General features: G+C 30.2%; 1 protein-coding gene across 1 annotated transcript; it reads right to left on the minus strand.

The window, feature by feature from the left end:
- Positions 1–7,460: 7,460 nt before the first annotated feature.
- HELRODRAFT_70625 (hypothetical protein) lies at positions 7,461–10,841 on the minus strand (the record flags this gene model as incomplete). The annotated part of the gene is made up of 8 exons (XM_009032893.1): positions 7,461–7,583; positions 8,080–8,244; positions 8,353–8,475; positions 8,674–8,769; positions 9,984–10,110; positions 10,329–10,411; positions 10,553–10,651; positions 10,719–10,841. Coding segments are annotated over 8 exons (939 nt in total), but the record flags the coding sequence as incomplete, so codon positions are not given.
- Positions 10,842–15,867: the final 5,026 nt, after the last annotated feature.

Raw genomic sequence — 15,867 nt, forward strand, 5'->3', positions numbered from 1 at the left:
ACTGGTTGTAACCGTTGTTGATTTATCTGTGGTTGTGGGGACTGTTGTTGTGTATCTGCTGTGTTTTAACTGGGTTGTGGTTGAGCTTGTTGTTGTGATTGGTTTTGTATCAGATGTCGTTAATGTGTTTGTTGTTGTTGCTGTTGGGGTTGATGTTTGTTTTTTTTATTTTCCACTGTTAGCGTGTTCGTCTCCTTCAGTTTTTTTGGGGATGACGTTAAAGACTAATGACTAATGAGGTCTTTAGCTCGTTTGTTGTTAGTATGGAATGATGATGTTAAGTTATCTGTGTGTGAGCTGAATGTCTTGTTGATGTCCATACTGTATGATGGGGTGATGTTGACGAGAGAGTACATGTCGAACTCGAAGAGTAAATCATCATCATCGTCTTGGTTCATGAGAGAGCTGAGATTGAAGTCGACATTGGGGGTTGCGGGATCCGAGTTGGATATGATGTTGGTGTTGTTCCCTGTGGTCGGTGATTTCATCTATTGAACATTTGTTTCTCTCGTTCGTTGTCGTTTTGGTATGTTGTTGCACGTATAGTTGTTGTCGCACGAATGGTTGTTGTTGGTGGGTGCTGAGTGCGAGGTGCAGGGCTGGTTGCCACCCGCGTCTAGCTAGGGTTTGATTGTCATTGTTATTGATAGTTTGTTTGTTGTTGTTGTGTTGGTTATTGTTATCATTATTGTTTTATTATTATTATTATTGTTATTAACATTATTATTATTATAATTATTATTATAATTATAATTATTATTATTATATTATTATTGCTTTGAGTTAGGAACAAGAGAGCGTTTACACAGCTTACTGTTTTTATCGTAATAATCAAGTTTTAAAGTCGTTTAATATATTCAATTTGGTATGTTGCTGTAAAGGAAATTGCGAGCTTTTTAAATATATATTTTTACTGGGTTTTATATTATAACTGTAATTTTAAAGTATTTATAAAAGTTTTAATTAATACCTATGGTTTTAATAATTTTTAATATGGAGATATGCCCGTATTGTTTTAAAAAACTTTCAAGTTTTAAATAGACACTCCTGACGTTGTAAACAACGTTCGTCGCACGAAACTTGCGATTCAACCGACGACAATGCAGTTTCTAATGTAACTGCAAATAAAAATATTTCATCTAAAATAGTTAATTTCCCCACTGTGTATTTTATTTGATAAGATTGCTAAGTCAATAGGTCTTACTTGACTCATTATCAAATAAATCTTTAAAAGTAAAAAATGAGTTTTGAACTGATTCGTGTAAATCAATTTCTATTAAATAAGTTAACATTTTCAGAGCAGACCACTGTTTAGCATCTTCTTTTTCAAATTTTCCATCCTGAAGACACGTTTTAAACGTTTAATCTCTGCTAAAATTTCATTTTTTTTCTAATTAATCAAACGTGTTTGTAAGATTTGGTATCAGGTTTGAAAGTTCTTCTATCTCTGATCCAATAATATGTGATTTTTGGATAGCTGCAAATTTTACCTATACATTTTGCATTGATTCTATTCATTTCCTAAGATCTTGATAAAAATTATCAAATGTCTAATATATAGATCGTCTTAATTCTTGCATTAATGTTAAAGTTTCATCTTTAGCCTTTTCACCAGGCATAATCTTTTTTTGACTTTTCGGCTCGATATTTCTTTTAGTATTTTCATTTTTTCATAAATTTTTGTAATCAATGTCAATGCATTTTCAACCAGTTTTACGCGGCTCTCCTAGTATGTGGCCACGCTGATTTGAAATCCTCGGACTTGAGAGGCATCACCCAGGTGTGCTCTTAAAGAGTTAATTATCATATTACGTATTTGTTTCACCTCCAATGAACTATCGGAATTTATCTTAGATACACTGCCACATGGTTAATCCAGTTAATCTGTTAATCTTATAATCTTAGAATAGAATAGTATACATTTCATTTGGCCTATTTAAAATTAAATAAAAAAATTTAGCACATTTACACTGGAATCGTATTTAAAAAATAACAGATTCATATTTTCATGCTGAAACTGCTTTAACACTTAGACACCGTAGGCACGAAATTATACTTTTATATATCTCTAACAATAATAGTCATAAAACTATAAATCTTTACGTTTATGTTCCATTAAGTTATCAGAATTCTGATAACTTACACCTAAGGCATTCTAGGGATATAGATGAACTTTGATGTAAAAATGCAAAAATGTATAGGACTATATCTATCTTAAGATATTTTCATTTAGTGTTTCTTATTGCTATTTCTTTGCATTGTTTTGCTCTGTCCGAGTGTTATTATCGTGAAACGGTGAAGTGGATGTGACAAATGTTTTAATAACTTTGTAAAATGTCTGATATAAATGATGTCTTCGAAAATATTTTAATGGCCGAAGAAATGTATTGTTACTATTATTATTTTTCTTGTTTTTATATTTTTCTAAAATGTTTCTGATCTATGACTTAAGAAAGACAGTTTTTAAATTAAAATTAAATTAATTATTAAATTAATATTAAAACTAAAATTTAATTTAACCATGTACAATTGTACACATATGACATATATGCGATAAAAATCAAAAAATTATTAGCATAATTTTTCAATGTGATATGAAAAGATGGTGATTAATAACTAGTTTGAAAAGTTTTCAACACTTCAACAATAGTACAGCATTCAAAATTAGAAGATTTTCATTATATACCCAACATACAAATATCTGTGCTGAAAAGAATACATGTTTATCTTATTCTTTGTTAAACACTAGTCCAAAATTTACAAACAATCATAATGTGCTTTTAATAAATTAACTCTGCCCATTTTGAATTATCTAGCACTTGATTATTTATTTATATCAAATTGAAAATAATTTAATACAAGTTAATTCTTAGGTAAGTAATTTAATACAAGTTAATTCTTAGGTAAGTTTTTTAGATCATTACTTGTCAAATATCAATGGCTTATCAATGGAGTGGTTAACAAGGGTTAGGGCGGACGGAGTCAATTTATTAAAAGTGCATTGCGATAGTTTGTAAACATGGACGATACCATAGGAGTACTGATCTCACGTTTTACCGTTTTTAATAAAATTTTCAATCATTTCACAAAGGATTGAAAATTTTAACCACTCCATATTTGTGAAATGATTGAAAATTTTGTTAAAAAGGGAGGCCCTAACCCTAACCCTGTTAACCACTCCATAAGCCATTGATTGTTATCAAAACAGAAATTTACTCATATTTTAACTTTTTTTTTATTTAATGTTCACTATTTCAACTATTTGACAAGTAATGATCTAAAAAACTTCATTCATTCATTCAATGATCCTCTGTAATCCCTTAAGGGACTGTTGAGGCCGATGGTATTCTTCTATTTCTCCAAAATCCTTTTCTTTCTCTCACCATCTTCATTGAGCCCAATGTTCCAACCCCCGTCCATTCCGTGATATCATCCATCCACTTTCTCACAGGTCTACCCACTTTTTTCTTCCAGTCCCTCTTTCTCATCAGTACTTTTTTGATCAGTCTGTCATCTGTCATTCTGCAGATGTGCCCAAAGATACCCATCTTTCTTTCCTTGACAATTTCATACACAGTTTTTTGTCTTCCAAGTTGTTTTCTTATGGCATCGTTTCTTATCTTTTGTCTCTAATTGATTCCCAGCAACTTTCTATAACAATGCATCTCGAATGCTTCCAGTTTGTCTTTGTCTCTTTTCTTCAACGTCCAAGCCTCACATGCATACATCAATGTAGAAAACACACACGCTTCTACGATCTTTAATTTTGTTTTTGTAGATACATTACCATTTTTCAATATTACTTTCAAAGATGCAAACATTCCTCTTGCGATTGCTATTCTTCTATCAATTTCTTTCAAACAATTATTGTCATCAGTTATGAGGCTGCCCAGATATATAAATTGGTTCACTTGTTCGAGCTTTTCTGCTCCTATCTGGAATTCGTCATTGTTTCCACCTGCTTCCGAAATATTTATCTTTGTCTTACTGCTGTTGATGTGTAGTCCATGGTTTCTTCCACCCTCATACGTCAACTCGATCAGTTTCTGTAGACCATCTGCACTAGATGCTAGCAGATCTATATCATCTGCAAACCTGAGGTCCCTTATCACTCTGCCTCCAATGTCGATTCCTTCAATATCTGCATTCTCCATTTTTTCCAAGGCTCTTTCCAACAGTGCTAAGAACAGTAATGGTGATATTGGATCTCCTTGTCTACTTCCTATGTTCACTTTGATCCAGTCTCCCAGCTCTGTACCTACCTTTACCGCCATTGTTGACTCCTCATAAAGCCCTTTCAGCACCCTTACCATTTTTGTTGACACTCCCATACTTTCCAAAGTTGCCCACAAACCTTCGTGCCAGACTGAATCAAACGCCTTCTTAAAATCCACAAAACAATGAAAAGTTGTTTGACCTCTGCTTCCTGCATCTACCAACAATAGTCTCAACATCAGGATTTGCTGGACTGTACTTCTGTCCTTTCTGAAACCTGCCTGCTCCTCTCCTAAATGCTGCTCTATGTCTATGTCTTTCTCCAATCGTTCTTTCAAGATCGTCAGCATGATCTTGCACATATGAGGGATCAGTGCTATTGATCTGTAGTTGTTGCAGTCTTTCAGGTCTCCTTTTTTTGGCAATATGATCAAGATTGATTTACGCCAATCTTCTGGCCATTTTCCCCTGTCCCAGATTTCTTGGCAGATTTTGTGAATCTCATTACATACAATTGGTCCTTCCGCTTTGATCAGCTCTATGGGAATTCCGTCTCTCCCTGTGCTCTTGTTGTTCCTCATTTTCTTCATTGCTTTTATTACTTCCTCCAATGTTATTTCCGTTTCTTCCTCATTGACTACTTTTCTTTCTTTTAAAGCCTGTAACACCTCCTTTGTATACGTGTTTTTATCTGTGAACAGGTCCTTGATATATTCCGACCATCTATCTTTGATTTGTTGGCCTTCAGTTAGAACATTTCCATCCTTGTCTTTAATAATCCTTGACGTATTCTTCAGTTTTCCTTTTAACTGTCTGACTAGCTGATACGCCTCTCTTGTTTTGTTTTGTCTAACTAGTGCTTCTACCCTTTCGCATCTATCGTTTATCCATCTTCTTTTATCTGCTCTGGCATTTTTCTTTATTTTGCAACACAGTTGTTTATATTTCATCTCATTTTCGTTGTTTTGTCTTTTTGTTGCTTTCAGCTGTCTTCTTTCCTCTACGAGTTTCCAAGTTTCATCACTTATCCAGGGTTTTATTATGTTTTTCCCTACTTCGCATTTTTCGGCTGCAGTCTTAAGCACTTTCTCCAAGTTACTGACTCTTGTTTTCATATCGTACTTTGTTTTTCTAAAAAACTTACCTAATTAAATTATTTTCAATTTGATATAAATAGATAATCAAGCGCTAGATAATTCAAAATGGGCGGAGTTAATTTATTAAAAGTACATTATGATTGTTTGTAAAGAATATATCAGACAGGCCATACTTAACATTAACATGATTTATATAACAATAAAATTTTTTTTTAAATTATTAACTTTAATACTCGCTTTATTTTTTCAAGGTTTACTGAAAATGGTTATAAAGAAGGATATTTAGATGGCACAAAGAATTCTGAAAATTATAAAACTGGATTTAATATGGGTTTGATAAAGGCTGATGAAGTATGCAAAGAGGTGTGAATTTATTCTTAGCAAATATGCTTTTGTATAGTTTCATTGTTTTTTTTTAATTTATTTGCATTATTAAGTGGATTTTTTAGATCAATAGAATTTTAATAAAAAAAAATTTGAGTAACTGCTTTAAATTTTTCCATTATTTACTGATACACAAGGGATGTAGTGCTATTTAACGAAGTTATCAGGGCATATCTCATGTATGAAACAAAAAGAAAAACAACACAAACATTATTATTAGCAAGCAACTTTTGTAGAGAAATATAGTTATTTTTGTTGAATATAAAAATTAGATAAGCATAAGTTTTTGGGATAAATGTAAAATTTGTAGCTAGGAAAGTTTATGGGAACAACGATTGAGCCTTGAATGTTATTGTTTTGATTAGTGTAATTATTAAACAACAATTTATAAGTTTATGCAAATCTAAGAACAGCAAAAGGCTTTGATGAACCTGATTATTTGGTAATTTTATATTTATTTAAAAATTTTTTAAATCTTTTTAATTTAAATCAAAAATAGCAATGAGAACATGTAAAGATTATGATATATGCAATGAAGAAAAATTTAAAACATAAAAATATAAAGCAAATTAGCTTAGTTTAGCAGACAGAACATAAACATATGAAAGTAAAGAAGCAAGTTTGTTTAGTGTGGCAGAAAACAGAAAAATTGTATAATTTTCTTGTTTCATGTGTCATGAATATGGCTTTTCTCTCATATAATTTTAAAAATGAAAAGCAGAAATAAATTAGGTTTTTTTATCTTACATTTGGAGTGAATTCCGTTGGTTTTGATCCATAAGAAACACCATCATGTGAAATGTGCAATTAATAAAAACTTTAATATTCTCATTTCAGTTAGGATATTTCTGGGGATTTGCCACTTTTTGGATTAATTACTTACAAATGGATGCTAACGCAGACAACATGTGGGTTTTTTTAACATAAAGAGATATTGAGTGTCATACAATAATTTTCGAAAAAACATCCAGGAAGAAAATTAAAAGTTTGGCTGAATTGAAGAATAACGTTGAAGATTTGAATATTTTAAGCTGTGATGTTCACCAACAAATTTTGAACTTGAAACTGAAATACAATCAAGTTTGTTGTAAAGTATTTTATATAAAGATATTTGGCTAAAATTGAATGATCTAAATAGATTAGGATGTAATAGAATTATTTTATTTTTTCATAGAAATTATCCACTTCGTCTTTGAGTTGTAACTTGGTGCTTCATTCATATTTTGCATTATAGACATTAATTTTTTTAAACAAACTAATAATTTGGTAGAATTTTAAATAAACTAAGTCATACGGATTACTTTATAAATTTAGCAACATTTAGTACAAATTTTTTACCCAACTTCAATCTATTTATATTATTGCTCAGTTTGTGTATTCATTTCATGGAAAAATTATATATTTTTATTAAACTCTCATTGATAAGATTTGCAGAAAAATTAACATTCCAATGGATGGTTTCAAGCTACAAGCTGCATTCCAGGACCGTTTGAGTTTCTGATGTGGTTGAGATGCACCTCTTTTTCCAGTGTCTGGAAGGCCCTCTCCAAGACACTTCATTGCATTATCTGGCGCAGGAGACGGATAAGATGCATTTTTTTTAAGTTTTAAATCAAATACTTTGAAAAATTTTTTGAAAACAAACCTTGAAATATTGAAAGTAAAATAAATTTGAAAATGTTAGAATATGAAATATAAATTGTTTGTTCAAATAATAAAAATTTAAAAAATTTCTGTGCTAAAGCATATTTTTGTTAGGCTTGATTAAAAATCAGCAAACTCTGTACTGTAACTTTTTCTCGATTTCGGTATTGGAGTTTCTTTTATTTTTCCAAAAAATCTGGTATCTTCTGGACTTTTTAATTCAGGGATGTAATCTGGAATAATCTGACAATAAAAAGTGAAGGAACATCAAGTCGGGTTCAGTAAAACTTCGATTGACTAAAATGAATTCCTATAATTTTAAGTTTACTTCAAAACTTCTCCGATACGATCAAGCAAAATGTTCGATACGCTTGTTAGCAATATACCATACGTAATTTTTGACAATGATCCAATAATGATTGGGTTGGAAGGAATAAAATTTAATCTACGCAAAACTACTCCGATACAATCAAGCAAAATGTTCGATACTGCTCCGTTGCATAGGCACAGATGTTGAGGTGTGCGGTGCAGTGCAGTCTATTATCAAGCATTCTTTGCATTGAGTTGAATATTTTTAAATTCGTTAAGTCATTTTTGATTCGTGTTTTCGAGGGACTTTTTACATTACTCCCGAGCAAACTTATTGCACTTCCAATAAATTTAAATTATAAGTAAGTTATAACCTTAAAAATTTCACTTTGTTTAAATTAAATCTTCTGAAAGTAATTAACGGTGTAACCTTATAGTTTAGTAAATCTTGCCAGTTGAAATTATAGAACCATATATGTTCGGCAATATCATCTGCCCCATTTTTCATGTTTCCCAATCTACGTGTAACGTCTAATTGTATCAAATGGGACAACAAATCTTTTAGATCTTTACTAAAGAAGCTCGGGCATCTAAACTTATAAAATAATGTGTTAATCTGCTTACCGTGTCACTTTTATTACATTACGGTTAAACATTTTCAAGTCATAGCCTGCTTTTAACGAAATTAATTTATGATATTTACATAGCCTTCACATATTTTTTGATAAATTTCTTCCTCATTCGACCCATCGAACGGCAAAGAGCCGCCAGTCATTTCGAACAGCAGGATTCCAAACGCCCACCAGTCAACCTCCGTCTTATAACCCTTGAAATAAAAAGTTTGAATATTTCAAAAGCCAACTAAAAATGGAAAGGACACAGCATGGTATCCAAACACTGGTTATGGTGATTTGGTCATGAATAATAATGTTTAATGAAATTTGTACCTTCAGTTTTTAAACGTCATTTTCATCAATGCATCATGAAATCATAAATTAAATTTCAATTCACATTTCATTTTTACTTTGTGCATTATAATTTCTGGCGCCATATAGTACGGAGATCCACAGGTTGTATATGTTCGTGATTTCATCACTTTGGCAAATCCTAAATCCGTTAACTGTTTCATGTTTTAATTTCGATGCAATTAAATATAAGTTTATTAATAATGGAAAAAATTTAATACAAATAAATGCAAATAAAAATAGAATGATCTCAGCGCACGGAATCTTGTTTTTCTAGAATTCTCTACAGCGGTTCTCTAATCTCTAATGTATCGCCATATGCAATTTTATACAGCAATATGTAATATGGTGAGCTTAGTCAGGTTTCATTCAATTTGTTCTTTGGAAATTGTTCTCACCCGTAAATCATCGGTATAACATTATGTGGTATGTAGTATTTCTTTTTTAAATGCATAACTCGCCCTTACCCATAAATAAATGAAATGAGAAATGACTCAGTAGGCTAATGTAGTATAAGTTTTTCTTAACATAACATCCGTTGTTATTTGTTCAAAAACGGTGCGTTGGGTCTTGATTCCAAATCACAGTTGTATGAGCTATTGAGTCTTCATGTGCTGAACATGCAGTGGCGGATTAACCGGCCCGTAATTTGCCGCCCAAATTATATAATAATTTAAAAAAAAATCAAAAAAGGTAATATTTTCAATACATTTCTATTGGGCACATTCTTTAATAATAATGTTTAAGTAATTGGTAAAAAAGGCTTTTGCATTAAACAGTCTATTCTTTAAAAAAAGTTACTTCAAAACATTACGACGTGTTTTTCTACGCGCCGACTCATCAAAAATGAAATTAAAGTCAAATCCTTGCAAAATTGTTTTTTCAATGCACATGATTGCAAGGAAGTTTAGACTTTGTCCCGACATCGTTGAACACGGCCGGACTGTTTGTTGCAGGAGTGCTAGTGTACGTCCGAAGTGTAATGTCTATATATGCACTGCAACTTATTCACTCTTGTCCATTTAAATAAGTCAATTAGAGTGTTTGGAACTAAATTTTGGTCTAAGGAGGCCAAATAAGACTTTAAATACAAAAGTTTTAAATTTAAAGAGTCATCTAGATCGTTGATAAATAAAGATCTACACAACATCTTAATTTCAATTCAACTTGAACATTTTTTAATCATTGGTTTTCGAAATTCGCCGCTTCTCAAAATTTGCCGCCCCAGGCAGGTGCCTGTGCGTAAATCCGCCACTATGAACATGTATCATGATGCTTCGAGGAAAAACGTTTTAAAGAACTCAAAAATTAACACACATACAATAGAAGACTAAATACTTTAATCTAAATTTTGAGATATAATAGTCACCTTTACATAGCCATTGGAATCCAACATTACGTTCTCAGGCTTCAAATCTCTATGTGCAACATCCAAATTGTGCAAGTATTCCAAACCCAGGAACACCTGTGCTCCATAAAATTTACTTTGATTTTCTCTATACGGAAATTAAATTAAAATTGAAAATACAAAAACTTTTTAAAAAAACTGGATAATAATTGTTGAGCATAATTTTTGATAAATTTAAACACTTGATTTAATTAACTTATTTATATCTGTTTTGTCGTATTTAACTATTTTATGTTTTAAATATTTTATTTTGCTTTTTTTTGCTAATTCAAATTGAAAGTTCAGCGCAACGTCTAAAAAAATCACTTGAATTTTTGGGAGCGAGTTAGATGCCAATAAAGATTACCACACGGAACATAATCAAGTACCATGTAGATGTTGTCATAATCCTAAAAATAGTGTAAAATTTAAATGAAATTTCTAAATCAGTCATAAATACAGTTGGAAATATAGTGACAGATTGAGAGGCGAACAAGCTTTAGCAATTAGTTTAACACAATAGTTAATGAATTTATTCATATTCTTCAAACCTTAAAACAAAAGTGGCAATGGACAATGAACTGAAAAGAAACAGCTTGCAAAATCTTTTTCTCCCACATTGTTTGTGTGAAAAAATTTCTCTTGATGATCTAAACATTCAAAGAGGGAATGTTGCTAAAATAAGATGAATGACGACTTAATTAATGCAAAATATACTTGTTCTTTTCTCATGGATTTCATGGCATATAACGTTTTGTTTTTGTGCCGAACCAGGGAAACTTTTCCAAATCCTCCTACGCCCACAACTTTAATCAACTCAAAATCGGATATCGATGCATTATTCTGAAAATTATAATTATGAGGTGATTAGCGTTATACTAAGTTCTTTACTTACTAATATTATACGTAGGAATTAAACTTGAGTTGAAGTTGAATATAATTTTCTTGAAACTCCCTGTACCAATTTTAAAACATGAGCGAGGTCCATGCTAGGTTCCAATTTAAATTAGTAGCTTTTTGCAAAAAAGGAATGTGATCTTTGTCTTGTGTACATTTTATTTTGTATTTTTTTGACCCAGATACTCGTTCATTTAAACATACTGAGCCCGAAAGATGCAAAATTTTAAAAAAAGTATTGAGGCCACCGTGCTCGTTTTTACGCACTGATTTTTGTTTATCTATGGCTTTATGATTACTTTGCAGAGGAGTATCTCGGCTTTTAAGTCACTCCCTAAATATATATTTGCATTATAAAAGTGGTTCGGCATAAGTCTGACTCAACTCATGATTGGGAACCTCTGATCGAAGTCGTAGCCAGGTTTTCAATTTAGGGCCTGTTTTTTACCAGAGGGAGGCCTGCCAAGCACGACGATTTCAAATTAGCGTGACTATATGATACCAGAAAAAAGATGCTAAATGTGCTGAAATATTATGCAAATGCATGAAGTAAACCAATTAAAGAATAACCAAAATCAATAAAATTTTCAATAATGAATGTTATTAATAAACAATATAAATGGAAAAATTGTAAAATTTGATTGTTCATAGAAACTAAAGAATTACCTAAAGCGCACTGAAAATATGCCCTCGTACCTTCAAGGGCCAGAATAATTATTCTAAGTGTATTTAAAAAACACATTTTCTGTGCGCTTTAGGGTCTGGTGTCATTTTTAGTTTCCAAAAACATTTCCTCAGTTTCCTCAAATTTTACAATTTTTTTACAATGGTTTTTTTTACATAATAAAATTAAAATGTAATGAAAATAAATAAAATTTTCAAAATATCTAATCCATCAAGCAAGCTACGTAAAAAAATTATATAAGTTAATTTAACGACGAGATTTTGGGATTTAAAGTTCACAATTGTAAATTTTAATACTTGAACATGAAAAGCTAAATCACTGAAACAATTTTCATCTTAAACTGCTTCTTGAATGAGCTTTAAAAGTTTTACAATGTTGAGAAATTTTTTCAATGGTTGAAATTGAAACTGGTTGTTATCAGCATTGAGATGAATGTTTAGTAAATGGTTGGCGCTGCAGTCTGTCAAGGCATTGCAATCGGCAAATCAATTTGCTAATTTGGATGTTTCAATAGCAAGTGTTTGAACCCATAAAGATCATATCCCTAGCCATTGTAACTGTATCCGTTCTAAGAATCTTTTAGCTCGCCCATATAAATATTCCATATATGCATATGGCTCAGCCAAATAAAAGAAACTAACACCAAGTTTTTCAATGTAATATTCATAAAATGATAAAACTGTTAAAGTTATAGATCGTGTTTACTTTGTGTCCTTTTAATAATTTTAGCGATTGAATCAAAATTTCTGGTTAATTTTATGTTTTTCTTGTTAAAAATAGATATTAAGATAGACTATTTTATGTAATTGTTTTCTTATGTATATTGAATAACTAAATGGTTTTAGCAAATTTGAGAGGAGGCTTCAGCCACCATAGTCTACCTCGCTATGACTTTGACCCTGATAGTCAAGTTTTTTTACAAAATTAATAAGCAATTTTTTTACTTTTTTCAACCAACTCTCTACTCTCATAATGTAAAAAATTTTTATCGATTTGTTGCACAACAACCGAAACACAAGAATGCCGATAACTGAGAGGTTTAAACATAACCTCCTTATCACATTATTTGAAATAGTAAAATGCAATAAATTAATGGTTTTCAACAATACTTAAAATACCTTGATTGGATTTTCAATTAAATAGGTAAAATTTTCGTGTGCACCATCAAGATACCTTTTATCTTAAAATGTAAAAATTATCTCTAGTGTATAAATTAATAGTTAGCATTAATAAATGAAAAGTGTATGAAAGTAACAGATTTAAAATAAACTAATGTTACATTATAACAATGACCTTAAGTTTTAAAATGACTAAAATAAATTATACTGATAATAATTATTGTTATTATTTTTTTATTATTGCTCAACATACCATAAGTCATTTTCGAATTTCAATATCTCGAAGAACAATTTTACTTTAAAAGCATGCAACGTGCAATCTTATTAACAAAAAATAATTTTCTTCTGTTGAATAAACTTCGCCAAGATTTAATTAATGCTGAATTTGAAAGTGTTGATATTTAAGTGGGATGAAAATAACGTAAACTTTTACGTTTTAATTTTGTAGCGTTTAATCAATAAAAATGTCATTTTTTTTGCTAGGTAATATTAAGCAGCCCATCTTTTATTCACCATCTTGTCTCGGTCATCGTATCATCGATGATAAAGATAGCTGATAATGTGTCGGAGTGTTTAATATTTTAATCGTGTATTTGTTTTTTTTAACTATTGGAACTGATTGAAATGGAGGCTGTCAAAGAATTTAATTTAGAGGTTAGTGACGACAACGCTGTACGCATTGGTAGTAGCGACGAGGCATACGTTCTTGTTTTTTGTGTTCACTGAAGTTTAGTAAAGCGTGTTCTCTTGCTCAGAAAGAAGCTAACAGAATTAAGTCAATCGTCGTATGGGACGCTGAGCCAAATTTTCTACCAAACTAGCTAGACTCATTTGAATTTTAATGATTAATATTGTTTTTAAAATTTTAAAAACTTTAAAATATAAAATTTTATGAATCCAACTTTGCAATTAATTAATCATTTGAATTTATTTAAATTAAATTATTAAATAATAATACTGCTATACTCTTTTTATAACACAGTGTTTATGATGTTTTTTGTGACATTTATTTATTGTTATTATTAATATTAGTTTAGTTTAGTAAAGTTTAACTTAAAAAAAGTTTTTTTTACAACTAGTGCATGCTGTTTTGTATGTCTATTTAAGATTGTTAGTTTTCTTTCATTAATATTAAGATTAATTGTTTCAATTTTACTCTAACTGTTTTTAACAACAATCAATATTAGTACATATGATAGCTCTCAATATTGACTAAATACTAATAAAATGTAATAAAAATAAATATAGTCTAGCAACAAAACAAATGCAATAATCTTGCTTGGCTTGCCTAACCTTTTTTTTGTCTGTGGTGGTGGCGAGAGATGGATTTAGATGAGGTTAAATGCATACTTCTATTATTGTGTGATGACGACATGATAATTTATAATTGCTATATAAAAAATAATAAATTAAACTAATTAAAGGAATAGACAAATGTTTGTAAACAAAACATCATAAAAAAACAAAGTTTTTTAAATTATTGAAGTTTTTGTTTATTTTTGTTTGCATACTTTTTATAAAATGCTAATTTCACTTTTTATTTAGATATTTGTTTATCAGAAAATTTAAAATTTAAAATATAAATTTATCAATATTTGGCAAGACTATCACATTGTAAATTTTTAAAAAATATATTATGCTGGATGAACAAGTTAGTTTATAGATATATATATATATATATATATATATATATATATATTATATTGCTATATTGTATATATATAGTATAGCACAATTTTTTTTACACCCAGTATCATCGTTTGTTAGATATCAGTCAAAACACTGTCTTATCACATGATAACTCAAAAGGAGTTTGATTGTAAATGATAATCATTTTTTATTTTATTCAAATAATTTGGAAGAAAAAATTAATTTTTGGCTGTTAAAAATAATTATATTTAAACTATGTCTTGTTGTACTTCCAAATATATAAGTTTCTTTTTCCACTAATAAAAATGAAATTCATTTTGTTATTTTTTTTTTAAATATTGTTTTAGTTATTAGCTCATGGCATGTCACATTTGACAAATATCTAACTTTTGACAAGCATTTCTGAAATCATCAGACCATATAATTATCATCTTTTTGTAATGAAACAAATCCAACGCATGATCACATTTGATGTCGCAGCACTTCTTGGTAGATGTCTGGTCCTATCAAAAATAGACTAATGAAACTTTTTATCATACATTGCCTCACACATCTTTTGTAACATCTTTAGTACATTCTCTTCCAAATGCTTCATTGGCTTCCTGTCTCCGTTCAAATCATTTTTAAAATTGCAGTCCTAACCTTCAAAATATTATTATAAAAATACCCAGCATATCTAAATTATCCTGTCTTTTGCAATGAACACGCCAGATCACTCCACAGGTCCTCAGCAGGATTTCTAAACATCCTTGTTGCCAAACCCCTCTTGCTAGTTGCTACTTCCGTCACACTGCTTATGATGTTTGGAATGCTTTACTTATTGTAATGAAATAATGTTTCTCACTGATTCTTTTAAAAAAGAGCCAAACTTCTCTTGCTGATACATATACGAAAGCTCTAGTTGCCTCTGAAGTTGTGGTGCAAATTGGCGCCATTATGTAAATATAAATGTTATTATTATTATTATCATCATCATATATCGTTTTATCTTTGTATTTTTTTGGCAGTGGATGTCTTTCATTTTCAATCTTTCTCAAATTTAGAACAATTTACAATGAAATTTTTGACCATCTTACTGCTTTTGACACATTTGAAATGATTTATTTGTGGGATCTGTTAAGATTATTATAAAATGCTATGTTTCAGATTTGATTTTGGAAGTCATGTTTTTTATCATGTACCACTGTACAAATATGTCTTTTAAAATTTTTTCAGTTCCAATTAGTGTCATTTGCTTGATACCTGCAAAACTTATTTGCTGATTTTCTGCTTCGGTTTTCTGTAGTTTCTGCATAATTAATCAATTACTATCAGTCTGCCTACCTATTTGATTTCTTCACTCAGTTGTGCTCAGTTTGTTAGACTTATTGGTATATTATGATATATATATATATATATATTATGTATATTATGATATATATATGTTGGTAATAGACCATAATTTTTACAGTATTTTATAAATTCTACCGAATGTTTGGCGTTAATATGTTTGTAGTTCGTTTTTTCGATTTTTCTC

Source organism: Helobdella robusta (genome assembly GCF_000326865.2).
Source record: "Helobdella robusta unplaced genomic scaffold HELROscaffold_9, whole genome shotgun sequence".
Taxonomy (NCBI): Eukaryota; Metazoa; Annelida; class Clitellata; order Rhynchobdellida; family Glossiphoniidae; genus Helobdella; species Helobdella robusta.